Source organism: Gadus macrocephalus, chromosome 1 (assembly GCF_031168955.1).
Source record: "Gadus macrocephalus chromosome 1, ASM3116895v1".
Taxonomy (NCBI): domain Eukaryota; kingdom Metazoa; phylum Chordata; class Actinopteri; order Gadiformes; family Gadidae; genus Gadus; species Gadus macrocephalus.
Genome location: NC_082382.1, coordinates 21,394,296 through 21,420,339, shown reverse-complemented (window position 1 = coordinate 21,420,339; position 26,044 = coordinate 21,394,296). Strand labels below are relative to the sequence as shown.

Here is a 26,044-nt window from a genome sequence, read left to right as displayed (position 1 = left end):
TTAGAGGAACTTGACTCTCCTCTCTGTGAGCTCCATTACTCCTACCTGCCTCCGTCCTTTCTCTCCTCCACTCTCCGGTCAGAGGAAACACAAGCATCCAGGATGCAGGTGTCATCAAGCAGAAGATCCTTTACCTCCAGCTCAAAGGCTGGCGGCGGCGGCGGCGGCGGCGGCAGCAGCTTCGGCTTCAGCTCTGGCGGCGGTGGGGGTGCCAGAAGCAGTTTTTCCTCCCAATCTATGGGAGGAGGTGGAGGCATGAGGAGGTCGGCATCCAGCAGCTATGGCGCAAGATCGGGAGGCTTCAGTTCGGGTAGCATGATGGGTGGCGGTGGCGGTGGCAGTTTCCTAATGTCCAGCGGCGGCGGCGGCGGCGGCTTCGGCGGCGGCGGCGGCTTCGGCGGCGGCGGCGGCTTCGGCGGCGGCGGCGGCGGTGGCGGCATGGGCATGTATGGTGGAATGGGAATGGGAATGGGTGGCGGTGGAATGGGCGGCGGAATGTGTGGCGGAATCGTCGCCGTCACCTCCAACCAGAGCCTGCTGGCCCCCATGAGCGTTGACATCGACCCCAACATCCAGACCGTCCGCACCCAGGAGAAAGAGCAGATCAAGGGCCTCAACAACCGCTTCGCCTCCTTCATCGACAAGGTGAGAGACAGCCGCCAGGCGGGGTTCAGCTTCTCCAGCCGATGCGTACATTTTATCGGCTAGACACGCAGGTGTGTGTAGCCTGAAAAAATCTCTCTCTTTCTTTCTCTCCCTCTCTCTCTATCGCTCTCTCTCCTTCCCTCTCTCTCTCTCTCTTAGACCCCAGAGCTCATTATATATTATACAGCAACCTGATATTGCGCACCTTGCTCACAAGGCTCTACCTGAAGTGAGCCATTTAAAAACCAATAATGACATTGTGATAGAGTGGATCCTACACATTTGACGAAGAGCTCACACACACACACACACACACACACACACACACACACACACACACACACACACACACACACACACACACATGCAAGCATCACAGAAGGTGTTTTCAGGAAAATAAGCACTACACCAAAACTGGAAGGCTGACTGTTTCTGGTTGGTTGGCTGAGTCAGAGGAGAGAGTGGGAGGAGGGGACAGAGCAGAGGGGATCAGGTAGAAACTCTAGCCTAGCCATATCCAGTGACGGTTATCTCCGATGCTCAGTGTGTGTGGGGAGGGGAGGGGAGGGGGGGGGGGGCGTGAGGGTTTCAGGTTTTCATCCATTCTCTTTAAAGATTAACTCACAGGGGCAATGAAATCTAACAAACAGACCACCTCTTACAGTGCCCACGCACGCCCCCAACTCCCTAGTGACTTGTTGCTTGTTGTTTTTCTACCAGTTGTTGAGTTTAAATATTACCACTTATAGATTGGCCTTTAATAGACCCCATCCTTTTAACTTACTAGAGCCCTGTTTTCAAGGGCTCGAGTAATGTTGTGCAACGGAGAAAAGTAAAAGTTAGCGATCATTTGGAAAAAAGAAGTGGGCCACACCCTTGCATGTGAAAGTGCTTGTTCAGGCGTTCAAACATGTTGATCAGAGGCCACACCTAGTCGGTTTGCTCATTTGGACTGATGCCAATTGTTAAGTAGCAGCACTCATCTTTCTTTTGTTTGTCCATTCTTACTTTCCCCTTATTTTCTAAATGAACCCAGATGCATAACATGAATAGATTTTTTATTCTAGATGTCAGGGCTACAATTAACGGTTTTCAATAATGCCGGCAAGCTGAATCAGTATGAGGGCTGCAGGTTTAATTGAAACCGGCGGGTGTATGCTCCTCCTTTTTTGTGAGAAAGTTGCACATAGGGGAAAGTATGAAAGCACAAAAGTATGCCAATAAGATAAATACAAACAATGGGTTGTTACTGCGCAGGTACTACATGGTCACACTTATTTTTATTTTATTTCATCTAAACTTTTTTGGGCTTTTTACAATGTGACACAATGCCTCACTTTTATCCACAACGGATCTAAACGGCCTTGTCTTCGTCTCTTCCCCCCCGTCCAGGTGCGCTTCCTGGAGCAGCAGAACAAGATGCTGGAGACCAAGTGGAGCCTGCTGCAGGAGCAGACCACCTCCCGCTCCAACATCGACGCCATGTTCGAGGCCTACATCGCCAACCTTCGCAGACAGCTCGATGGCCTGGGCAACGAGAAGATGAAGCTGGAGGGAGAGCTCAGGAACATGCAGGGTCTGGTAGAGGACTTCAAGAACAAGTGAGTTGGCTAAACGGACAACAAAACGAAATGCATCCTGGGAAACATGCAAAACATGAAAACTACAAAGTGGTGGTATGGTTAGTGAGTGAGTACTTACCTATTATATTTCTGCCTCTTATTTCCCTTTTAGATATGAGGATGAAATCAACAAACGTGCATCCGTGGAGAACGAGTTTGTGCTGCTCAAGAAGGTGAGTCAACTTTGGTAACCCTTATCGGGTTAAGTTGGTCCAGTGGCTGCATTGGTCTGGGTACCCTTAAAGCCAGTGGACAAAAGAGCGAATCTCACAGCCGTGCAATGTTTTCTCCTCACCTTGTAGGATGTGGATGGCGCTTACATGAACAAGATTGAGCTGGAAGCTAGAGTTGATGCCCTTCAAGATGAAATCAACTTCCTCAGAGCAGTTTACGAAGCGGTAAGGGAAGGCTCTGTGGCATTTGACCTTCCTCCCGTGTTATGTCTGGCTACCCTGTGAACTGTAGTTCAAAGGGTCAATAGCCAATAGTATTACATACACATATTACATACGCATTCTCCCTTCTACTCATCCAGGAGCTGCGTGAGCTCCAGGGACAGATCAAGGACACGTCGGTCATCGTCGAGATGGACAACAGCCGTGGTCTGGACATGGACTCCATCGTGGCTGAAGTGCGCGCCCAGTACGAGGAAATCGCCAACCGCACCCGTGGCGAGGCCGAGGGCTGGTACAAGCAGAAGGTGAGCGGTGGAACGGAGTAATGGAGAAACCCAGAAGTCGGAAGACCTTAAATGTGCAAGGATAACTGACGAACAACGTGTCCTTTCCAACCGTCTCTCTTAGTTCGAGGAGATGCAGACTTCGGCTGGCCAGTACGGCGAGAACGTCCGCAACACCAAGAGCGAGATCGCCGAGATCAACCGCATGATCAGCCGCCTGCAGAACGAGATCGAGAACGTCAAGTCTCAGGTGAGTGTCGCATGGTTACAGGACCATTGCTGATGCAGTTTATAGAGACCTTGGGCTCACACGGGCTCCTTAGACAACTCAATTATCACTGCTGTTTCGCTGATCTTTCCTTCCTCCTTTCAGCGTTCCGCATTGGAGGCCCAGATCGCAGAGGCAGAGGAGCGCGGTGAGCTGGCGGTAAAAGACGCCAAGCTCCGCATCAGGGAACTGGAGGAGGCCCTGCAGAGAGCCAAGCAGGACATGGCCCGCCAGGTGCGCGAGTACCAGGAGCTCATGAACGTCAAACTGGCCCTGGACATTGAAATCGCCACCTACAGGAAGCTGCTGGAGGGAGAGGAGAGCAGGTAAGACGACAGTTGGAGAATAAGCTCTGTATTAGCGGTGGTATTGGAAACAAGCGAAATACTCATCTTGGGCCACTTCTTCACAGGATTGGCTCTGGCACATCGACTGCCCATATCTCGAGCTCCATAAGCAGCTCCAGCTCCGGCGGCGGCGGCGGCGGCGGCGGCGGCTTCGGTAAGCGCCCTCTTCATCGATGGCCCTCTTCGCTCCTTGATGATGTCCTTAAGACTTGTCTCGTATTCTTATGAACCATGATGAGGTGGATGTGCAAATCATTGACCGTTGACCTTCCCCCTCAATCCACGTGTAGGAATGGGATACGGTGGCGGCGGCGGCGGCGGCGGCGGCGGCGGAGGCGGCGGATACTCCATGAAGTCCAGCTATAGCTCCGGTGGAGGCGGTGGAGGAGGCTTCAGCGGAGGAAGCATGATCGGAGGGGGCGGAGGCGGCTTCGGCGGAGGATCAAGCTTGAGCGGAGGAGGCGGTGTCAGCTACAGCAGCAGCAGCTCCGTGCGCTCCTCTAGGAACTACTAGGCGTGCCCTCCTCTGGGTTCAGCTCGGTGTTCCGTGTCACTTCCTCTCCCCTCTATCGTGTCTCCACTCCACCCCCTTCCTTTCCTTCGCTGTCCCCCCCTACCGACGGTCACACTGCACCCTGTTACCCTAGCAAACTGGAAGCCCCCCCCCCCTCCCCCCTCTCCCCAAGAGTCCATCTTCTGGATCTTCTGTCGTATAGACAAAAGAAGCGTTTTGTAGTTTCACCGCAGAAATATCCTGAAGCTCAAACGATGGCTTGCGAAAACCCCAGCATAACAAAATGGCAGAATCCAAAGTAAAGGAAGAAGGTTTAGATTATGTGTGGTTTTGGACATTGGGTTGCCTATCGCAACAGCTTTTAAACTCCCCGCACATGTTACGGCACTGGCAGCGGCCCTTGCTGCCTCCCATTTTGTTTTGTTGGGATAGGGTGTTACCAAAGGTAGCCATGGAGAACACTCTGGGATTAGTTGCGGAGGGTTTACACTTTTCTATTCCCCTTCCTAGTCATAATGGGTTTTCCTTTATGGTTTGCAAACAGTGGTTTAAAGATGTTCTTTTCTTGTTCATTCTGAAAAAAGCCTGACTTGTACAACCAGATTTATTGAATGACCGTGTACCATCAAATCATCCTTATTAAATCTGAATATATACTAACTTGACGCCTCCTCAATCCTTTGCTATTGTTGTCTTGTATTTGCATGCATAAGATTTGCTGCAGGGGAACTGATATACACATGATACATGATACAATATACTCCATAGCTGTAAAACAGGATTACACAAGCAGATACTCAAGATTATTGTTACGCACATTAACACCGGTACCAAGCCTGCAGGAAGAAAGACAGCTCCTTACGAAGGTAGCATAGGAACAGATCTAGAGATTGGATTTATTAAAAAGACAACTGTCCCCTAGGGAACAATACAAAGGAGTTGAATGGATAAGTCTATCGGTCTGTCTTTCCTCTTGTTTGCTCTTAATTGTAAAGCCATGGGAAGATTTGAAAACTGGTTTGTTAACTTGGCATTGAGCAAATTGCTTTTCAACGCAATGACCCCGCAGACGCTTCAACGCAGTCGTGAACCTTTATGGTTCCGCGTCGGGTTTTAGTAAGCGGACCAATCACAGCCCTTGCTGCTGCGTCGCCTTGACGGAAGGTAAAACAATTTGGGAGGGGCCCGTCGCCGATTTATGCTCAGTTACGTAAGCGTAAGCGCAAGCGCAAGAGGCCCTTGCGCGCCCTTGCGCACCCCTTGCGCGACTTCTCACGTCTTGCGTGCGTCGGGCGATTTTTCTAGACTTGCGTCATTTTTTACGTAAGCTTTTACGCGAGCCGCGCAGCCTGCAAGGCTGTGATTGGTCTGCTCGTCTGGTTACTACTTCCTGTCTGGAGTATCACATTTCCTGTTTTCATACCGCCACCTACCACACGATCTGGCACATAATTATGCGAACCCTTTATGCGAACCCTTCCACAGGGGCAAAGTGCTATTTTGATGCGCGACATCAAACAGCTGATGCGGGATTGTGAGCCATTTTAATGATCTTGTCACCCGATATTCGTTCTATTAGGCCTACTGGCCTTATTTGTTTTAGTGTTAGCCTATTTGAATTAATTACGTAATGTTTTGTGTTCACGTTCTATGTGAAACATAAGTGTTCATGTTCTGTGTGAAACATAAGTTCAGTAGCCTCTTTGAGTGAATGAAATTTGAAAGCGTGAGTGTGTAGTGAATGAAAAATGTGTGCGTGTATGGTGGGACTATTTTCTGTACTTGATAAATAAACCCCTTTTCTCTAATAATGCTGCCTACCATATAATTTATGTGGACATTATGCGCTATAGCTTAAAGCCTTTGGCTATAGGCCTACACTTAAATAATTAATTCATCTGTCAAGGCAGTAGCTGTTGTATAAACATTTTATATGTGTAACAAGTGTTGTATGTTGTGTTATAGATTCCGCCCCAATTCATTTATTGGTTTAGTTTTATTGTATCACCCGTTGTGGTGTTTGTGTTTTTATTTTGAAAAGTCTTCGAACTTCGCTCTGTGTCTGTAACGCCGGTTGACGCAACGTCCGGTTGTCTGACGTCAACCGAATAATTGGTAAGTCGCGCTCCTCGTGGCTCCTGTTTCATATGTTGATATTATTCTGTTTAATTGTACATATTGCCGCCATACTGTCATTGAAATGTGTTTTATACGATGGATGACAATGTACATTGCGAGGGTGGGGGGTAGTGTCAGCTGATGTGTGGGATGCCCGTTGATATATTTCATCCGACCACGTTGTGTTCAGGTTTCCACAAGCTAATCTGACGGCGGTTGCGCCCCCTACTGTTTCTGTGTGACACAGGTGGGTCACTGTATGTACATTTCCCATTAGGGGTTTCTTTGTATGTTTTATTTCTGTGTTTTTTATTGAGATTTTGTAAACGTTTATATTATAAATGCTTGCGGTGGTCTGACGTCAACCGAATAATTGGTGGGTCACTACTAAATAAAAGTGTTCGTGTGGAGATCAACCCTGTGTCCTACTTCTCCGTCGTCACCTAATGGAGGCTGCTTGAATGAGGCCTGTTACAGTGGTGCCGTGACCCGGATCGTCGCTGCTCTTCAGCATCATCATCGCAAGAGTGGTGGACTGACGCCATTCGGTCACAGGAGGTTGTACAATAGAAGAAAAAAAACACAACGCAGATAAGAAGTAGGACTCTTAAAGGGATACTATATATAATTTTGTTTGATCTCCAGGTGTGGTAACATTCAGGAAACATTGTTGTGATGCGTGGACAATTTCAAATACTGATTTAAGAATAATCTATTTTATGTAAATTCAGTTTTTCACATGGTTTATTTATTTTATTATTATCATCGATCTTGGTGGAATATATCCAAATGAGTGTTTTCATTGACATGGACGGTAACGGTAGCTCAAGTGATCTCGGCTGGGACAGAGAGCTCGATGAGAGTGGTGGGGCTCCTCAGGGTCGTAGGGGCATGTCTACATGTGATGTTGGGACACCAGCTTTTTGTTCAACGCGCGCAAGAGGCCAGTTGCCAATCAGCAATCCACCAACATTGTCATGTGTTCCCAACGCAGGGGAACCCGGCCATGGGTGTGTTGATTTCAAATATTGCGCAGCAAGTAGGCCAGGAAATCAGAGACCAGTGGAGCGGTGCGGGGGTGGGAGGAGCTAGTGGCTCCCGGGTACAATATGGGGCGGACCAAACAGCCGGTGAGCCCACCTATGTTAACCTGACTGGTGCTCGGTTGGTCATGCAGGCGGATGTGAAAGAACCACCCGTGTTCCGGGGAGATGGGTCAGATAAATTCACAGTTGATGATTGGCAGGAGATGATGGAGGTATATCTCCAGAGACGAGCAGTGCCCCTGTCCGAGCAGCACAATGAAGTAATGTGCAGGTTGATGGGTAAAGCTAGAGACGTTGTAAAAATAACCCTGCGGAGCAGCGTGGGGTTAACAACACAAAGCGACCCAAAGCTAATTTTTGATGTGCTTAAGCGACATTTCGGTGGGTACTCATCATCTGCTATGCCTATGGCCGATTTTTACAACACAATTCCGGTTGCCGGCGAAACTCCAATGGCTTACTGGTTGAGGTTGAACAAAGCAGCTGATGCTGCCGCGGAGGCTCTTGAGCGATCGGGCCGACGTACTCACGACCCATGTCAGGAGTTGCCAATGATGTTTGTTAAATACTGCCCAGACCCTGCGCTCTCCGCCGTGTATAAATTCAAAGCGCCCCAGCAATGGACAGCCGGTGAAATACAAGAGCACCTCGACCGCCATCACATTGAGATGGGGACCCCACACACTAGGCATGTGGGGATTCACACCCAAGCACCAGCGTTCAATGGCTCGGATGCTCAGCAGGACAGGAACGGCAACATGGAAAAAGGAAAGTGGGGTGATGGAAAAGTCGAGATGTCATGAGGGCTGTATGGAAATGCTGGTCAACATTTTAGACCGAGTTCTTTCTCAAAACAAACAAGAAACCAACAGGCCCATAAACACACAGACACATGGACCTGGTGCCCCATATCAGATGCAGGCTCAGTTATGTAAAGTCTGCCAGTCCGCTGAGCATACCTCCACCGAGCACTGCAGGAAAGAACGCTTGTGCTTGTCGTGTTTTCAGCCAAACCACCTGATTCGAAACTGCCCAAACCGTCCCCCTCGCCGCGGTCAGAATACCTTGCCTCAACATGACTCGGCTGAGTTAAACTAGTAGGCCCGTGCCTCGGGGGTACAGGTGCGGGTGGTGTCAACGAGAACCCCATCAATGATATTAGACAGCACTACCTGGAGGCATGCGCCGGGGCTCCGGCGGGTGCACACATTATCGCACAGAACACACAGAGGATTGGGCCTTATGATGAGCTGTTTTATACCCCAGTCAGGATCAACCAATATCAGGTCAAGGGTATGCTAGACTCAGGTTCCATGGCGTGTACTCTCAGTGAGCAAGTGGAACAGCAGATGTTGGTCAACGAGTTGCTGCCCGCGGAGACTGCAATGAAAGAGGAGGTAGTGCTGGTAGGCTGTGGGGGAGTAAAGGCTACGGCGAAGCGCATGTATGAGGTAGAGATGGAACTCTATGGTGTAAACTGCATAGTGCCCATTCTTGTAGTACCAGGCCAGCGTGACGAGTTGATAACCGGATCGAACGTTATCCGGTACCTTACCCACCAGCTGAAGTCGACCGATGACTACTGGCGCATGGTGTCCCAAGGCGGTGTACCCAAGCAGTGTGAGCAGTTCCTCGACCTACTGACTAGCTCTTGTCGTTGGAGGGGTGGGAATGCTCCGGAGAAAATGGGGACCTTAAAGTTGGGACAGGCAGTCACGTTATTGGCTAGGACCGAGCATTTGGTTTGGGGGAGGTTACCCAAAAATGTTCCGATGTCGCCGGGTAGCGCAGTTATTGTGGAGCCGACCACGTCCAAGTCTATGCCTCGTAACATTCTGGTTGCCCACTGTAGAATCAATAATATTTCTAATGTGAAGCTTCAGCTTGACGCTCCGTTTTCCCTTCGACGCATACCTCATCCAATATCCACGATAATAATCCACCGGACCACGACGTGATGTTTTAAAGGGTTTACTTGTCCAACGCAAAATACATAAAACAATCCTTTTCCACAATGAGGTTCTAATTAGAGGTACGAGAACGAGAGAGAAATTGAGAGGTCAAAAAACTGTGTGGCTCCAAGCTTATTATCCTGACCGTAAGACCGGTAGTTAAAAACCAACTGTCACACACACACCAACTGTCACACTTCAAAATAAAGTGATTAAATGTGCGCGTACACCGAAAACATTGCAAGTGAATTACAAAATAAAATGCTATGCATTCGAAATTAACACAATTAACTATTATTATATTTACTATTATTTCACTTATGAAAATCCAACTGTCATTGTAAAATATGAACTTAAATAAAGCGAATAGGCATTTAGGCGCCTACATTACCGGCCCCTAATTGTTATCAATCTCTTTGAAACAATTACCCAAATAACTCAGATTAAATTAAAGGAGCCTGCATGGTATGATACATATTATATTGAACACGAACATCAAAGGATATCATCTTGTTCTTCACTCCATGGCATGAGGACTTGACTTCAGAACAGTCTTTAGAACAGTCCATTATTGTCATCCGACTCTTGGAGCAAACATAGCTTTGTTATCGGGCGACAAAGCTCATTGGTCTTGGTCTTGACTTTAACCTGACGGACAAAGCCTTTCTTGTCCGGAAAAGTCTCCAGGATCCTCCCAAGAGTCCATGAATTTCTGGGAGATGTGTCGTCCACAATCAGCACCACATCGCCGACGCAGAAGTTTCTTCCAGGAGTGGACCACCGTTGGCGTTCTTGAAGCTGTGTCAGGTACTCCTTGCACCAACGTTTCCAGAAGACGTCCGAAAGATACTGGACCTGTCTCCATCTGCGGTTAGCATATTGATCGTCCTTGTTGAATACTCCTGGAGGTAACTCGGGCTTGACCTTGAGTAACAACAGGTGATTGGGTGTTAAGGCCTCTAAATCGTTGAGGTCTGAAGATGGCTTTGTGATGGGCCTGCTGTTTATGACAGCCTCAGCCTCACACAGCAACGTATGGAGACCTTCTTCATCCAAAAGTTGTTCCTTCACGGTGACGTTCAGAATCTTTCTCACTGAACGGATCAACCGCTCCCAGCTTCCTCCATGGTGCGACCCTGCTGGAGGATTGAAGTGCCACTGAACACCTTGGTGTTGCATTTTGTTTACGATCTGGCTGGTATTCCATTCTTTGATTGATTTCTTCAACTCACTGTCAGCCGACCGAAAGTTGGTTCCGTTATCCGAGTACATCTCTCTGACTTGTCCTCTTCTGGCAATGAACCTCCTAATTGCGTTGAGGCATGCATCAGTGTCAAGAGAAGTGGCAACTTCTAGATGCACAGCTCGTATGGCGAGACAGGTAAAGATGACACCGTACTTCTTTACTTGCACCCTACCTCTCTTCACCAGGAACGGGCCGAAATAATCAACGCCAACTCGTGTGAATGGAGGCTCATCAGGCAGAACTCTGCATGTTGGTAGATCTGCCATGAGTTGTTTTCCAGCTGATCCATGTAACTTCTTACAGATTACGCACTTGGACAGGAAAGTTCTGATGGCTCCATTAGCTCCAGGTATCCAGAACCGTTGACGTAGTTGGGCCAACATGTGGTTCCTTCCGGCGTGAGCTGTAATGTCATGAATGTGTCTCAACACAAGCCTTGTGATGTGTGAATGCTTTGGCAGGATGGCTGGCTGTTTAGAATGATCTGGCATCGCCGCTCTGCTCAACCTTCCTCCAACCCTCATGACTCCTTCTTGAAGAACTGGATTCAGCTTATAAAGTGAGCTACCTTTCTTCACTCTGTGATGTTCCTTCAGCATTGTCAAGTCGTCCTCAAATCTTTGCTTCTGACAGTACTTAAGGATTTCTGTTTCAGCTTCTAACAAATCGTCACATGTAAGGTTTGTTCCTTTGTAAGCCTTCTTGAACTGCTCCACTTTGCTTTCTCCACATAATGTGTTAGGTTCCTTTCTCTTTGCTTTCAGCTCTTTAAGCAACCCTTTCAGCTTCAGAAGCCAGGCAACAGCACGTTTGAGCTTTGTCCAGGATGAGAAGTGGCTCATCAACTGGTCCACTGGATCTGTTGAGTCTTGCACCTGAATGACGTGCACTTGAGCTACTCTTTTGACCTCAGAGTCGTCGATATCAACCATTCCAGGATCTGGATTATTTGGCCACTGATCTTCTGTATGGAGCAAGAAATCTGGTCCTGAAAGCCAGCATCCCAACTTCAAAAATGCTTCAGCAGTCTGTCCTCTTGAGACATGGTCAGCGGGATTCAGAGTGGTATTGACGTATCTCCACTGTGAAGTCTGTGAGTGCTCCAGGATTTCTGATATTCTGTTTGCAACGAAGGTCTTGAATCTTGTACGCTCGCTGTTCAAGTATTTAAGCACGGCCGTGCTATCTGTCCAAAAGATTGATTCATGAAGTTCCAGTTCAAGCTCTTTTTTCAGAATCTTGTCCATCTTGACTGCAACTGTAGCTGCAGTTAGCTCCATTCTTGGTATGGTTGGAGACTTTAAAGGTGCGACCCTGGCCTTTGCCATCATCAGGGTGGATTGAGCTTCTCCAGATGCAGTACGCAGTAGGAGATAGCTTGTTGTTCCATAAGCATCCTCACTTGCATCCGCGAAGTGATGCAGCTGTGCGAAGACAGGTGGACCAAGCTGCTTAGTTTTAATGCATCTGTCAACTCCAAAATTCTCGAGCTGTTGCAAACTTGAGATCCATCTTTTACAGCTCTTGATGACTTCGTCTGGCAGATCTTCATCCCAGCCAAACTTCTGCCTGCATAATTCCTGAAGGATCTTCTTGGCGGGCAGTATCACTGGAGCGACAAAGCCAAGCGGATCAAAGATGGAACTGACGAGGGAAAGCAGGCCTCTCCTAGTGTGTGGTCGATCTTTGAGGTTTATCTTGAACTTGAACTGATCTGATTCGGCACACCACTGGATTCCCAATGCTCTCTCCATTGGAAGGTTATCTTCATCAAAGTCCAGATCCTGAAAACCCTTTGCCTTTTCTTCTTCGGGAATTGAACTGAGAAACTTACGGCTGTTGCTCGACCATTTCGTCAGTCGAAATCCACCTCTTGCCAGCATGCTCCTCAGGTCGGCACAAAGCTTAATTGCCGTATCTTCATCAGTTGTTGACTTAAGACAGTCGTCTACGTAGAAATTTCTCTTGACTGTTTTGGCAGTTTCGTGACCGAAGTCATCCTCAAAATCTGTAGCACATTTCTGCAGTGCGAAGTTAGCAACACTTGGCGACGATGTTGCACCGAAGATGTGGACCAACATCTTGTGTTCAAACAGCTCTTGCTCGTAGTTCCCATCGGGCCACCAGAGGAACCTGAAGAGATCCGTGTCTTCATTGCTGACTCTGATCTGGTGGAACATGGCCTCCACATCAGCCATAACAGCCACATTCTCTTGTCGAAACCTCGTAAGGACCCCCAGTAGCGAGCTCGTTAGGTCTGGTCCCTGCAGGAGTTGCTGGTTCAGCGATGTTCCCTGAAAGCTTGCACCGCAGTCGAAGACAACACGTAGCTTTTGTTTGACTGGATGTCTGACTCCGTGATGAGGCAGGTACCAGGTTCTTCCTTCCGTTGGCTTATGCTCGGCACCGTTGAGTTTCACTGCATAGCCCCTCTTGAGAATGTCATCCATGAATGCAACATATTCCTTATAAAACTTGACATCTCGAGAGAATCTTTTCTTTAGGTTCAAAGCCCGTTGCTCCGCGACCGCTCTGTTGTTGGGCATGCACAGGGACTTGCTCCTCACTGGAAGACAGACGCTGTAATGACCATCCACAAGTTTTGAAGATTCTGACACCATGTTGATAAACTGGTGATCGTCCTTGGACATTTCGATGTCTTCGTCTTGTCCTGCATCAGGAAAGTCCTGCTTGAACTGCAGCTGCCAAAGCTGTTCTAGCTTAGCTACGGAGATGCGATTTGCTGTGATTTCTGTCACTTTGTTTGCTTCTGTGTCATCACTTCCACCTCTGAGTGGTCCGTTTACCGTCCAGCCTAATACTGTCCTGACGGCGTATGGTCCATCACCCACACTGCTGATCACCTGTAACGGCTCCATTGCCTTGGGAACGTTAGCTCCGATGAGTAACCCAACCTCTGCTTGAATAGTTGGGAGATTCACCTCTTTAAGGTAGGGCCAACAGTTAACGTCCTCTTGGCGGGGAATATTATCCTTGGTTACAGGGATGGTTTTTTGTGAGAAGACCTCAGCAAGCTCAATAAACTGGTTGCAATCCAGGCTACTGATTTCCAGTCCGGTTACGATGCGGGTGTTGACGATAGATTCGTTACCCATTGTTCTCAATGAGATGCTTGTATTGCGTCCACTCATGTTCAGTTGGTTAATCAGTGACTCTGTAGCAAAGGTCGCTGAGCTACCTGGATCCATAAACGCGTAGGTCGCCACTGCCTTGGATCCCTTTTGTGCCTTAACGTACACCGGAATGATTGAGAGAAAGCAATCTTCCTTACCGGCCCCTGTGACACCAAAAGTTTCCGTCATCTGTACAAGGGCGCTTGATATGGATTGTTGATCGCAGCTTTCCTTCGTTGTTTCGTCTCTGGAGGATTTAGCGTTCATGTGCAGCAGGGTAGGATGCGGTCGGGAGCATTCTCGGCATTGAGCCTTCTCCTTACAGCCGCTGCTCATGTGACCATGTTTCAAACACGCAAAACACAAACCTTTGCTTCTCAAAAAGTCAATCTTCTCCTTGTGTGGCTTGCTCTTTAATTTTCTGCAGACTGTTAGACTGTGTTGCTCTTCTTTGCAATAAAGACAAGGCTTGCCATAGGAGTTCACTGAAACGATTTGGGCATTTGGTGTCGCTTGTTTGTCGTTCTCCATCTCTTCTCTTCGGGTTTCTGGGGAAACAACTGTTGTTGTAAACACCTTCCTTGGTTTGAGTGTCTCTGTATATTGTGGGTTTGGCTTCTGTCGCACTGGGTTTCTCGTGCCTGCGTTGGGGTCTTGAATGTTTCCGTAAAGCGGGTGTAATATATATCTAACCTGCTTGTTGACAAAGTCTACAAAATCCTTAAACTTGACTCGTTTCTTTGTTTTTTCTTGTAGGTCGCAGGCAGACTTTCTCCATGCTTCCTTGAGCCTGTATGGAAGCTTGTTGGCCAGTGCTTTTATGTTAGCTGTGTTGTCCAAGTCTTCCATGTAGCTAATATCTGCCATTGTGCCAAGGTGTTATACTCAAGCGGGTCACCCTGGAATGTTGAAATGGTGAGATCGGGGAGTAAAGCTGCTTTGTGATTCTTCACAAGGTATTCTGTGACATTGGCTTGCTGAGACATGGCTTTGCAGAAGCCATCGAAAACACGTTCGTTGTTGCAATCCATGTTCGGCGAAGGCGGGGCATTTTCCAGTGGTGCAGGCAGAATGTTGTGCTTAACCTTGGGTGGTGATGAGACCAACTGCAATGGTGGTTGAAAGCTGGTTTTCACATTAGTTTCTCCTTTTTGTTCAATTTCAGCGCTGCTCATTTCCACTTGTGTGTTTTCATATTTTTGCAAAACTTCGATTTTTGCATCTGATTCAGCGAGCGCTGTCTGCATTTCATGCATTTCCTTTCTAGCCTTCATAGCAGCCTCAAACTCAGCCTCTCGACACTTTTCTTCTGCTTCCCTGCATCTTTTTTCCGCACGCCAAACCGCTTCTTCCTTTTCTAATGCCAACTTGTCTGTTAAAGCTGCAGCCTTTGCCAACAATGATGCACGTTCCATTTCGGCCTTTATCCTGATTGTGGAAGATGAGGATGAGACGCTTCCACATTGGGATCCAGTTCCAATTTGTCTGCGTTTAGTGGTCGAGCGGTTTGATGATCTAGATCTAATATCAGATTGCATGTCTTGCATGACACACTCTACAGCCTGCTCAGAGCGTTTCATAACGTCCTTCATCCATTCCTCACTTTCCCAGAAGAAGGTGTTATTAGCTTCATTTTTAGGATCAAACCAAGTCTTTTGATCATCCAGAAACTCATCCTCAGCCATGAGTTGTTTCAAATAAGAATTTTGGTTGCAAAAATCTTGATGCAGATGATTAAAATCAACGCGCAATTTATTTTTAACAGTGTCGACATTTGCATCATCTTCCATTAATTGCCGGATTTGATTCTTCATGCTAGTGAGCTGTGACAGCTTGTGCCTTCGTGCATTTACTGCTTTAACTTTATTTTCTTCCAAAGCCTTCTCAGTCCTATTTACAGGTCGTTTTTTAAGTTCCTGTTCATCCATTGCAAGTGTCGGTATTATTATTTTTTACAAGTAGTAGGTTGATAATGTTCAAGCGCCTCTGAATAAGCCTTGCATTAAAAGCCGTTCCTTATTTGGACGTCCGCAGACTGATGTCGGGGCGAGTAGCTCATACACACGCGCGCGTGGGGAGCGTCCGTGCCGTCATCGTGCGCTATCTTAATTAAAGGAGCAAAAACGTACAGTTGGTTTTTGACGGTTGGACCGTCGAAAGGGATCTTCTTGGATTTTATTTTCTTCCGTAAAACACCGAGCTCTCAGCGCCGCGTTTCCTTTGTCCAATATCCTTTCTCAGTCAGGCCGTTCCAAGATCCATTATTCCGTATGAAGAGCTAGTTTTTTGACTAATGTAGAATCAATAATATTTCTAATGTGAAGCTTCAGCTTGACGCTCCGTTTTCCCTTCGACGCATACCTCATCCAATATCCACGATAATAATCCACCGGACCACGACGTGATGTTTTAAAGGGTTTACTTGTCCAACGCAAAATACATAAAACAATCCTTTTCCACAATGAGGTTCTAATTAGAGGTACGAGAACGAGAGAGAAATTGAGAGGTCAAAAAACTGTGTGGCTCCAAGCTTATTATCCTGACCGTAAGACCGGTAGTTAAAAACCAACTGTCACACACACACCAACTGTCACACTTCAAAATAAAGTGATTAAATGTGCGCGTACACCGAAAACATTGCAAGTGAATTACAAAATAAAATGCTATGCATTCGAAATTAACACAATTAACTATTATTATATTTACTATTATTTCACTTATGAAAATCCAACTGTCATTGTAAAATATGAACTTAAATAAAGCGAATAGGCATTTAGGCGCCTACACCCGCGTTCTCGCGTCCATGTGGGGGGATGGATGGGTGGCTATGAAGGTTACCAACTTAGCTGACAAACCCATAGTGCTGAGAAGGAACTGCAAATTAGCAGATGTGTCCCCCTGCTTAGCAGTGGAAGATTTTGATGTTGTCCAGGGCATCGGAAGGTTTGAAAGAGGGAGTTCCGAGGGTGGAGTCGTTGAGAGCCAGGTTGGGGAACTCAAGGAGCGTCTGCAGCAGGCCGGACTCCCTGGTGTTGATATAGACGGATGTGACGCAAGTCCAGAAGGCAGGGAGAAGTTAGTTAAACTGCTCGAACAATACAATGATGTCTTTTCAAAACACACTTTGGATTGTGGCCAGGCCAAGGATTTTACCCACCGAATACGGCTGACAGATGACAGGCCGTTCCGATTGCCGTACCGTCGGGTGCCACCGGCCCAGTACCAAAAGCTGCGGCAGGTACTCTCGGAGATGGAGGAGCAGGAGATTATCCAAAAGTCTACTAGTGAGTATGCGTCTCCGCTAGTGTTGGTTTGGAAAAAAGATGGGAGTTTGAGGTTGTGCACAGATTTTAGGTGGCTAAACGCGCGCACCCTTAAGGATGCACATCCGCTCCCGCATCAAGCCGACTGTTTAGCTGCGCTGGGCAGCAATGCCTACTTTAGCACAATGGACCTGACCTCCGGGTTTTACAATATTCCCGTTGAGGAGGGTGACAAAAAGTACACAGCATTCACGACTCCAATGGGGCTCTATGAGTACAACAGGATGCCCATGGGGCTTTGCAACAGCCCTGCATCATTTATGCGCATGATGCTTAGCATCTTTGGGGATTTGAACTTCAGCAGTCTGTTGTGTTACCTCGATGACCTGCTTGTGTTTGCCCCGACAGAGAAGGAAGCATTAGACAGACTGGAAGTGGTTTTTCAACTACTAAGGCAGTACCATTTGAAGTTGAGCCCCAAAAAGTGCTATTTACTGCGGTCTTCCATCAAGTTTCTAGGACATATTGTAGATGGAAATGGAGTGTCCGTAGACCCAGCAAAGGTGGAGGCCATTCAAAAAATGAACAAGGCACATTTGATGGAGAATGACGGTTGCACACCCTCGGTGAAGAGAATAAAGTCATTTCTAGGCATGGTATTTTACTACCAACATTTCATCCCAAATTGCTCGGCTGTAGCCAAACCACTTTTCGCACTTACGGGTGGACAAAAGAGGCGGGGGAGGACGAAAAAGAACTCGAAGGTGGGGTCATATCGCCGGCTTGTCCCAGCTGATTGGACTGATGAGTGCGACAGGGCAGTGGAGAATTTGAAGGACAGTTTGCTAAACTGTTGTTCTGTCGCACCGAAATTTCACCCGACCCCTTATTTTGTCGATTGACGCGTCATTAGATGGCCTAGGAGCCGTGTTGTCACAGGTGCCAGAAGGCGAGGAGAAAGCACGCCCCATTGCGTTCGCAAGTAAAACCCTCAGTAGTTCGCAAAAGAATTACCCGGCCCATCGGCTCGAATTCTTGGCACTCAAGTGGAGCGTGTGTGACAAGTTTAGTCACTGGTTGAGGGGAACCCATTTTACAGTATGGACGGACAACAACCCCCTCACCTATATCTTGACCAAACCCAAACTGGACGCATGCGAGCAACGGTGGGTGTCCAAACTAGCACCGTACACATTCGACTTGAAACACATTGCGGGCACGAAAAATGTTGTCGCGGACACGCTCAGCAGGGACCCTTTCGCTAGGCCAGTGAGTCATAGGCTCATCACAGAACAGTATCACCATTTACTGACAGAGTCAGAGAATGTCGATTATGATGGCATCCAAGATACTTTCCGGTTGAAAGTCTTGTGCCAGCAGGCGGGGGAACCAGAGCGTAGTGAAGTGTCTAGCCGGCATGGGTCACCTGGGAGTTGGGACAGCGGCGCCGTTAGGGCGGTCTTAGAGTGTCATGATCAATGGGATGTGGCGGTGGGGTCAAGGGCGGTGGAATTGGCACAGTCGGTACAAGGACTAGTACCGCCAGGACAGGACTCACTGCCAGTATTCACACTCGATGAGCTCCAGCGTTGCCAGGAGCATGACGATACGATCTATAGGATTGTGCCGTTTGTCATCCGCAGGAGGCGCCCATCGAGGCGAGAGAGAGCCAGGTTTAGTGCTAGGGATCTAGCGCTAATGAAGCAGTGGGAAAGGCTCAAAGTGCACGATGGTGTTCTGTACCGGGTCATTAAGGACCAGTTTACCAAGCAAAGAAGGCAACAGTTTGTTCTACCTGAGAGTTTGAAAGAAAAGGCGTTGCATGGTTTGCACAACACAGCAGGGCATCAGGGACAGGCTAGAACGTTACACCTGGCCAGGCAACGTTTCTTTTGGCCCAAAATGGAGCAGGATGTTAAAGAATACGTTAAGTGTTGCCCAAGGTGTATCCTAGCTAAGACCCCTGAGCCTTCGGCTCGCGCCCCGCTTGAAAGTATCAGGACTTCTGCCCCTATGGAGCTAGTCTGTTTAGATTTCTGGAGTGCGGAGGACAACAAACAGCGATCAGTAGATGTTCTGGTAGTCACGGATCATTTTACTAAGTTGGCGCACGCATTTCCATGCATGAATCAGACAGCAAAGCAAGTGGCTAAGAAACTGTGGGACCATGTCTTCTGTGTGTATGGGTTTCCTGAGCGTATACATACTGACCAAGGGGCTAATTTTGAAAGCGAACTTATCGCAGAGCTACTTAGGCTTGCAGGGGTCACAAAGTCTCGTACTACTGCTTACCATCCCATGGGTAACGGGGGGACAGAACGCTTCAACCGCACGTTGGGCTCAATGTTGCGGTGTCTTCCCTTGAGGGAGAAGGACTGCTTATTGCCAATAAGGGAGTGTTGGGAAAGAGGAAATTGGCTGATAAGTGGAGCCCCAGGGTGTACACGGTCAGGGACAGGAATTTGCATACTCACACGTACCGGGTGGAAAATGACAAAGGCGTTGTCAGAGTAGTGCATCGCAATTTCATCAGTTTTATCCCTGTGGGGGAAGATGTGGAGCAAGGCGACACAAGTGTCGATCTGGGTGGGGACGGATCAGAGTCCAGACCATTAGATCAGGGACACAGTTATTCCTCTAGTGTAAATGATGTGGATTTGACAGTGAGCCAAGAGAGTCAGGTTGAGGACTCCTCTGTGGAAACTGACTCGGAGTCATCTATCATGTCTGAGGCGCTGGTGGGGGTGGTTGGTGGTCGCTTGCACACGTCGGACATGAGTAGTGATGAAGTGTCAGAGTCGCAACAGGCAGAGCAGAGTGGTTTAAATGTTCATGCCCCTCGTTTTGTGTCCAGTTCTATGCCTTCATTTGGGGGTGACGGTTGTGATATTTCCACAACGTTGCAGGATGTTGCTAGTTCCCGTAGGGGGAGGGTTAGAAAACCAGTTCACCGACTGATAGAATCAATGGGGCAGGTTATGGTTTCGTGATACCATAGGATTTTATTTTTTATTTTATTTATTTTTTCTCTCCTTTTTGATGTTGGTGTGATCCACTCACAGGCAGTGGGCTTGACATGGGATACAGCACCTAGGCAGGGTGGGACATTTTGTGTGGTGTAACAGGCAGCACATTATTTCACAGGTGGGGTAGTGACTGGCTATGGTCTTCCCCTGGTCTACTGGTGTAGGCGGCCTCGGGCTTGAGGGTGGGACCAGTGGTTCCGCCGTATGTCCTTGCCGGGTGGGTGCGGGTGTCCGTGAGTCTGCTGTGGTGTGATGTGATTTTGGCGGAATCTAGGAGGGGTGAATGTAACAAGTGTTGTATGTTGTGTTATAGATTCCGCCCCAATTCATTTATTGGTTTAGTTTTATTGTATCACCCGTTGTGGTGTTTGTGTTTTTATTTTGAAAAGTCTTCGAACTTCGCGCTGTGTCTGTAACGCCGGTTGACGCAACGTCCGGTTGTCTGACGTCAACCGAATAATTGGTAAGTCGCGCTCCTCGTGGCTCCTGTTTCATATGTTGATATTATTCTGTTTAATTGTACATATTGCCGCCATACTGTCATTGAAATGTGTTTTATACGATGGATGACAATGTACATTGCGAGGGTGGGGGGTAGTGTCAGCTGATGTGTGGGATGCCCGTTGATATATTTCATCCGACCACGTTGTGTTCAGGTTTCCACAAGCTAATCTGACGGCGGTTGCGCCCCCTATTGTTTCTGTGTGACACAGGTGGGTCACTGTATGTACATTTCCCATTAGGGGTTTCTTTGTATGTTTTATTTCTGTGTTTTTTATTGAGATTTTGTAAACGTTTATATTATAAATGCTTGCGGTGGTCTGACGTCAACCGAATAATTGGTGGGTCACTACTAAATAAAAGTGTTTGTGTGGAGATCAACCCTGTGTCCTACTTCTCCGTCGTCACCTAATGGAGGCTGCTTGAATGAGGCCGGTTACATATGGATATGAATTAATGAGTTTGACGTAAACCAAATTAGGTAACTTGTGTAACATGATAACTAATGAATCAAAAGTCATGCTTCCAAGTGACCAATGTATATATATGTATTGGTCAGTGCGCATACCCAATCGTAGCACATTGTAGGCCTACTGGTGGGGAAGCACGCCAGCATCTGACAAAAAAGAATCTGCCAGCTGCTCCCTGACAAGGGCCGGTTTTGGTGAGAGTCGGGAAGATATCGGAGGACTCGCGAAAGGAGATCATCAAACTTTGGCACATAAACAAACCAACGACTCCCACAGACAAAGACGTCATTCTCGAGGTCGTCTTCAACGAAAAACTTTACTCCACATATTACTCCACCTACTGTTCTGGCGGTAAATTGCTTGGCAACACGCGCAACACGCGCAACCTAAAAGGGAGCATGAATTGCTTTGAGTAAATTTTGCGCAACAACGTAACACCAACGCTGAAGCATGCAGCCGTCGAGCGTCCACAGGGACGTAAGAGGTCCGTAACCTCCTTGCGTTGCATGAGCGTGGGACCATAATCAGCCCTTTACCCCTATATCTCATGCAGTGCATTCTATTTATTCTTACATTTCAACCAAATTATACCTTATTAGGTATATGCAGGTCTATGCCTGTTTATAAATCTATTAAGATGCTCGCAAAATTGGTTTCAAATTCCCCAACTTGCTGACATGTTAACAAAGTTTTCCGTCGAAACTGTCTTTTACTCTGTCTGCCCCAAGCTGCCGTTGTGAGTTTTTTACTCTATTCGCCCGTTGGCGGTTCACGGGTGAGGATCCTCTGCCAAGAATCTGCTCGCAACCCCCCTGAGGCCCTTCTACCATTTGTCATTTGTGAGGAGCGTCTGGGTGTGGCCTGCTCCTACCTGTCGGATGGGCTAGGCTGCAGCAGCAGGCCTCCATGCAGGAGGGAGAGCGCCCTCAGGGCCTGGTGGTTCAGGCTGGGATGGGTGTGGGCGTGGAGCAGGAGAGGTGAGGGGCGGGCACATCGGCGGCAGACTCCTCCCCCTCCCCAGAGCATAAATAGTCAGCGGCGGCCATAGAGAAGGCACTTAGAGGAACTTGACTCTCCTCTCTGTGAGCTCCATTACTCCTACCTGCCTCCGTCCTTTCTCTCCTCCTCCGCTCTCCGGTCAGAGGAAACACAAGCATCCAGGATGCAGGTGTCATCAAGCAGAAGATCCTTTACCTCCAGCTCAAAGGCTGGCGGCGGCGGCGGCGGCAGCAGCTTCGGCTTCAGCTCTGGCGGCGGCGGCGGCAGCAGCTTCGGCTTCAGCTCTGGCGGCGGTGGCGGTGCCAGAAGCAGTTTTTCCTCCCAATCTATGGGAGGAGGTGGAGGCATGAGGAGGTCGGCATCCAGCAGCTATGGCGCAAGATCGGGAGGCTTCAGTTCGGGTAGCATGATGGGTGGCGGTGGCGGTGGCAGTTTCCTAATGTCCAGCGGCGGCGGCTTCGGCGGCGGCGGCATGGGCATGAGCATGTATGGTGGAATGGGCATGGGAATGGGTGGCGGTGGCGGCGGAATGGGTGGCGGAATCGTCGCCGTCACCTCCAACCATAGCCTGCTGGCCCCCATGAACGTTGACATCGACCCCAACATCCAGACCGTCCGCACCCACGAGAAGGAGCAGATCAAGGGCCTCAACAACCGCTTCGCCTCCTTCATCGACAAGGTGAGAGACAGCCGCCAGGCGGGGTTCAGCTTCTCCAGCCGATGCGTACATTTTATCGGCTACACACGCAGGTGTGTCTATCGCTCTCTCTCCTACCCTCTCTCTCTCTCTCTTAGACCCCAGAGCTCATTATATATTATACAGCAACCTGATATTGCGCACCTTGCTCACAAGGCTCTACCTGAAGTGAGCCATTTAAAAACCAATAATGACATTGTGATAGAGTGGATCCTACACATTTGACGAAGAGCTCACACAGACACACACACACACACACACACACACATGCAAGCATCACAGAAGGTGTTTTCAGGAAAATAACATGAATAGATTTTTTATTCTAGATGTCAGGGCTACAATTAACGGTTTTCAATAATGCCGGCAAGCTGAATCAGTATGAGGGCTGCAGGTTTAATTGAAACCGGCGGGTAGGGGAAAGTATGAAAGCACAAAAGTATGCCAATAAGATAAATACAAACAATGGGTTGTTACTGCGCAGGTACTACATGGTCACACTTATTTTTATTTTATTTCATCTAAACTTTTTTGGGCTTTTTACAATGTGACACAATGCCTCACTTTTATCCACAACGGATCTAAACGGCCTTGTCTTCGTCTCTTCCCCCCCGTCCAGGTGCGCTTCCTGGAGCAGCAGAACAAGATGCTGGAGACCAAGTGGAGCCTGCTGCAGGAGCAGACCACCTCCCGCTCCAACATCGACGCCATGTTCGAGGCCTACATCGCCAACCTTCGCAGACAGCTCGATGGCCTGGGCAACGAGAAGATGAAGCTGGAGGGAGAGCACAGGAACATGCAGGGTCTGGTAGAGGACTTCAAGAACAAGTGAGTTGGCTAAACGGACAACAAAACGAAATGCATCCTGGGAAACATGCAAAACATGAAAACTACAAATTGGTGGTATGGTTAGTGAGTGAGTACTTACCTATTATATTTCTGCCTCTTATTTCCCTTTTAGATATGAGGATGAAATCAACAAACGTGCATCCGTGGAGAACGAGTTTGTGCTGCTCAAGAAGGTGAGTCAACTTTGGTAACCCTTATCGGGTTAAGTTGGTCCAGTGGCTGCATTGGTCTGGGTACCCTTAAAGCCAGTGGACAAAAGAGCGAATCTCACAGCCGTGCAATGTTTTCTCCTCACCTTGTAGGGTGTGGATGGCGCTTACATGAACAAGATTGAGCTGGAAGCTAGAGTTGATGCCCTTCAAGATGAAATCAACTTCCTCAGAGCAGTTTACGAAGCGGTAAGGGAAGGCTCTATGGCATTTGACCTTCCTCCCGTGTTATGTCTGGCTACCCTGTGAACTGTAGTTCAAAGGGTCAATAGCCAATAGTATTACATACACATATTACATACGCATTCTCCCTTCTACTCATCCAGGAGCTGCGTGAGCTCCAGGGACAGATCAAGGACACGTCGGTCATCGTCGAGATGGACAACAGCCGTGGTCTGGACATGGACTCCATCGTGGCTGAAGTGCGCGCCCAGTACGAGGAAATCGCCAACCGCACCCGTGGCGAGGCCGAGGGCTGGTACAAGCAGAAGGTGAGCGGTGGAACGGAGTAATGGAGAAACCCAGAAGTCGGAAGACCATAAATGTGCAAGGATAACTGACGAACCACGTGTCCTTTCCAACCGTCTCTCTTAGTTCGAGGAGATGCAGACTTCGGCTGGCCAGTACGGCGAGAACGTCCGCAACACCAAGAGCGAGATCGCCGAGATCAGCCGCATGATCAGCCGCCTGCAGAACGAGATCGAGAACGTCAAGTCTCAGGTGAGTGTCGCATGGTTACAGGACCATTGCTGATACAGTTTATAGAGACCTTGGGCTCACACGGGCTCCTTAGACAACTCAATTATCACTGCTGTTTCGCTGATCTTTCCTTCCTCCTTTCAGCGTGCTTCATTGGAGGCCCAGATCGCAGAGGCAGAGCAGCGCGGTGAGCTGGCGGTAAAAGACGCCAAGCTCCGCATCAGGGAACTGGAGGAGGCCCTGCAGAGAGCCAAGCAGGACATGGCCCGCCAGGTGCGCGAGTACCAGGAGCTCATGAACGTCAAACTGGCCCTGGACATTGAAATCGCCACCTACAGGAAGCTGCTGGAGGGAGAGGAGAGCAGGTAAGACGACAGTTGGAGAATAAGCTCTGTATTAGCGGTGGTATTGGAAACAAGCGAAATACTCATCTTGGGCCACTTCTTCACAGGATTGGCTCTGGCACATCGACTGCCCATATCTCGAGCTCCATAAGCAGCTCCAGCTCCGGCGGCGGCGGCGGCGGCGGCGGCGGCGGCTTCGGTAAGCGCCCTCTTCATCGATGGCCCTCTTCGCTCCTTGATGATGTCCTTAAGACTTGTCTCGTATTCTTATGAACCATGATGAGGTGGATGTGCAAATCATTGACCGTTGACCTTCCCCCTCAATACACGTGTAGCTATAGGATACGGTGGCGGCGGCGGCGGCGGCGGAGGCGGCGGATACTCCATGAAGTCCAGCTATAGCTCCGGTGGAGGCGGTGGAGGAGGCTTCAGCGGAGGAAGCATGATCGGAGGGGGCGGAGGCGGCTTCGGCGGAGGATCAAGCTTGAGCGGAGGAGGCGGTGTCAGCTACAGCAGCAGCAGCTCCGTGCGCTCCTCTAGGAACTACTAGGCGTGCCCTCCTCTGGGTTCAGCTCGGTGTTCCGTGTCACTTCCTCTCCCCTCTATCGTGTCTCCACTCCACCCCCTTCCTTTCCTTCGCTGTCCCCCCCTACCGACGGTCACACTGCACCCTGTTACCCTAGCAAACTGGAAGCCCCCCCCCCCTCCCCCCTCTCCCCAAGAGTCCATCTTCTGGATCTTCTGTCGTATAGACAAAAGAAGCGTTTTGTAGTTTCACCGCAGAAATATCCTGAAGCTCAAACGATGGCTTGCGAAAACCCCAGCATAACAAAAATGGCAGAATCCAAAGTAAAGGAAGAAGGTTTAGATTATGTGTGGTTTTGGACATTGGGTTGCCTATCGCAACAGCTTTTAAACTCCCCGCACATGTTACGGCACTGGCAGCGGCCCTTGCTGCCTCCCATTTTGTTTTGTTGGGATAGGGTGTTACCAAAGGTAGCCACGGAGAACACTCTGGGATTAGTTGCGGAGGGTTTACACTTTTCTATTCCCCTTCCTAGTCATAATGGGTTTTCCTTTATGGTTTGCAAACAGTGGTTTAAAGATGTTCTTTTCTTGTTCATTCTGAAAAAAGCCTGACTTGTGCAACCAGAGTTATTGAATGACCGTGTACCATCAAATCATCCTTATTAAATCTGAATAGATACCAAGTTGAAGCCTCCTCAATCCTTTGCTATTGTTGTCTTGGATTTGCATGCATAAGATTTGCTGCAGGGGAACTGATATACACATGATACATGATACAATATACTCCATAGCGGTAAAACAGGATTACACAAGCAGATACTCAAGATTATTGTTACCCATAACGCACATTAACACCGGTACCAAGCCTGCAGGAAGAAAGACAGCTCCTTA

The 26,044-nt window shown here is 48.6% G+C and overlaps 2 protein-coding genes and 1 long non-coding RNA gene across 4 annotated transcripts; 2 read left to right on the top strand and 1 right to left on the bottom strand.

Annotated features, from left to right (window-relative positions):
* On the top strand, window positions 1-25,836 carry LOC132462521 (intermediate filament protein ON3-like). 2 transcript variants are annotated; one of them, XM_060058084.1, is made up of 9 exons: window positions 1-645; window positions 2,038-2,246; window positions 2,380-2,440; window positions 2,570-2,665; window positions 2,803-2,967; window positions 3,071-3,196; window positions 3,320-3,540; window positions 3,627-3,715; window positions 24,961-25,836. In XM_060058084.1, exons 1-9 carry the CDS (start codon window positions 103-105, stop codon window positions 25,173-25,175), a joined length of 1,725 nt encoding a protein of 574 aa, XP_059914067.1. In that variant the 5' UTR covers window positions 1-102; the 3' UTR covers window positions 25,176-25,836. The 2 variants fall into 2 exon arrangements, with proteins under 2 accessions (XP_059914067.1, XP_059914064.1); XM_060058081.1 differs by lacking the exon at window positions 24,961-25,836 and adding an exon at window positions 3,852-4,735.
* Window positions 21,860-24,913, top strand: LOC132462580 (keratin, type II cytoskeletal cochleal-like). The gene is made up of 8 exons (XM_060058168.1): window positions 21,860-22,509; window positions 23,144-23,352; window positions 23,486-23,546; window positions 23,676-23,771; window positions 23,909-24,073; window positions 24,177-24,302; window positions 24,426-24,646; window positions 24,733-24,913. The coding sequence occupies exons 1-8, from the start codon at window positions 21,994-21,996 to the stop codon at window positions 24,896-24,898; spliced, it is 1,560 nt and encodes a 519-aa protein (XP_059914151.1). The 5' UTR covers window positions 21,860-21,993; the 3' UTR covers window positions 24,899-24,913.
* Window positions 24,477-25,063, bottom strand: LOC132462973 (uncharacterized). Its single transcript, XR_009526947.1, has 2 exons — window positions 24,953-25,063; window positions 24,477-24,819 (listed from the first exon to the last, which is right to left on the bottom strand). It is a non-coding gene; the product is annotated as an uncharacterized LOC132462973 (long non-coding RNA).
* Window positions 25,837-26,044: the final 208 nt, after the last annotated feature.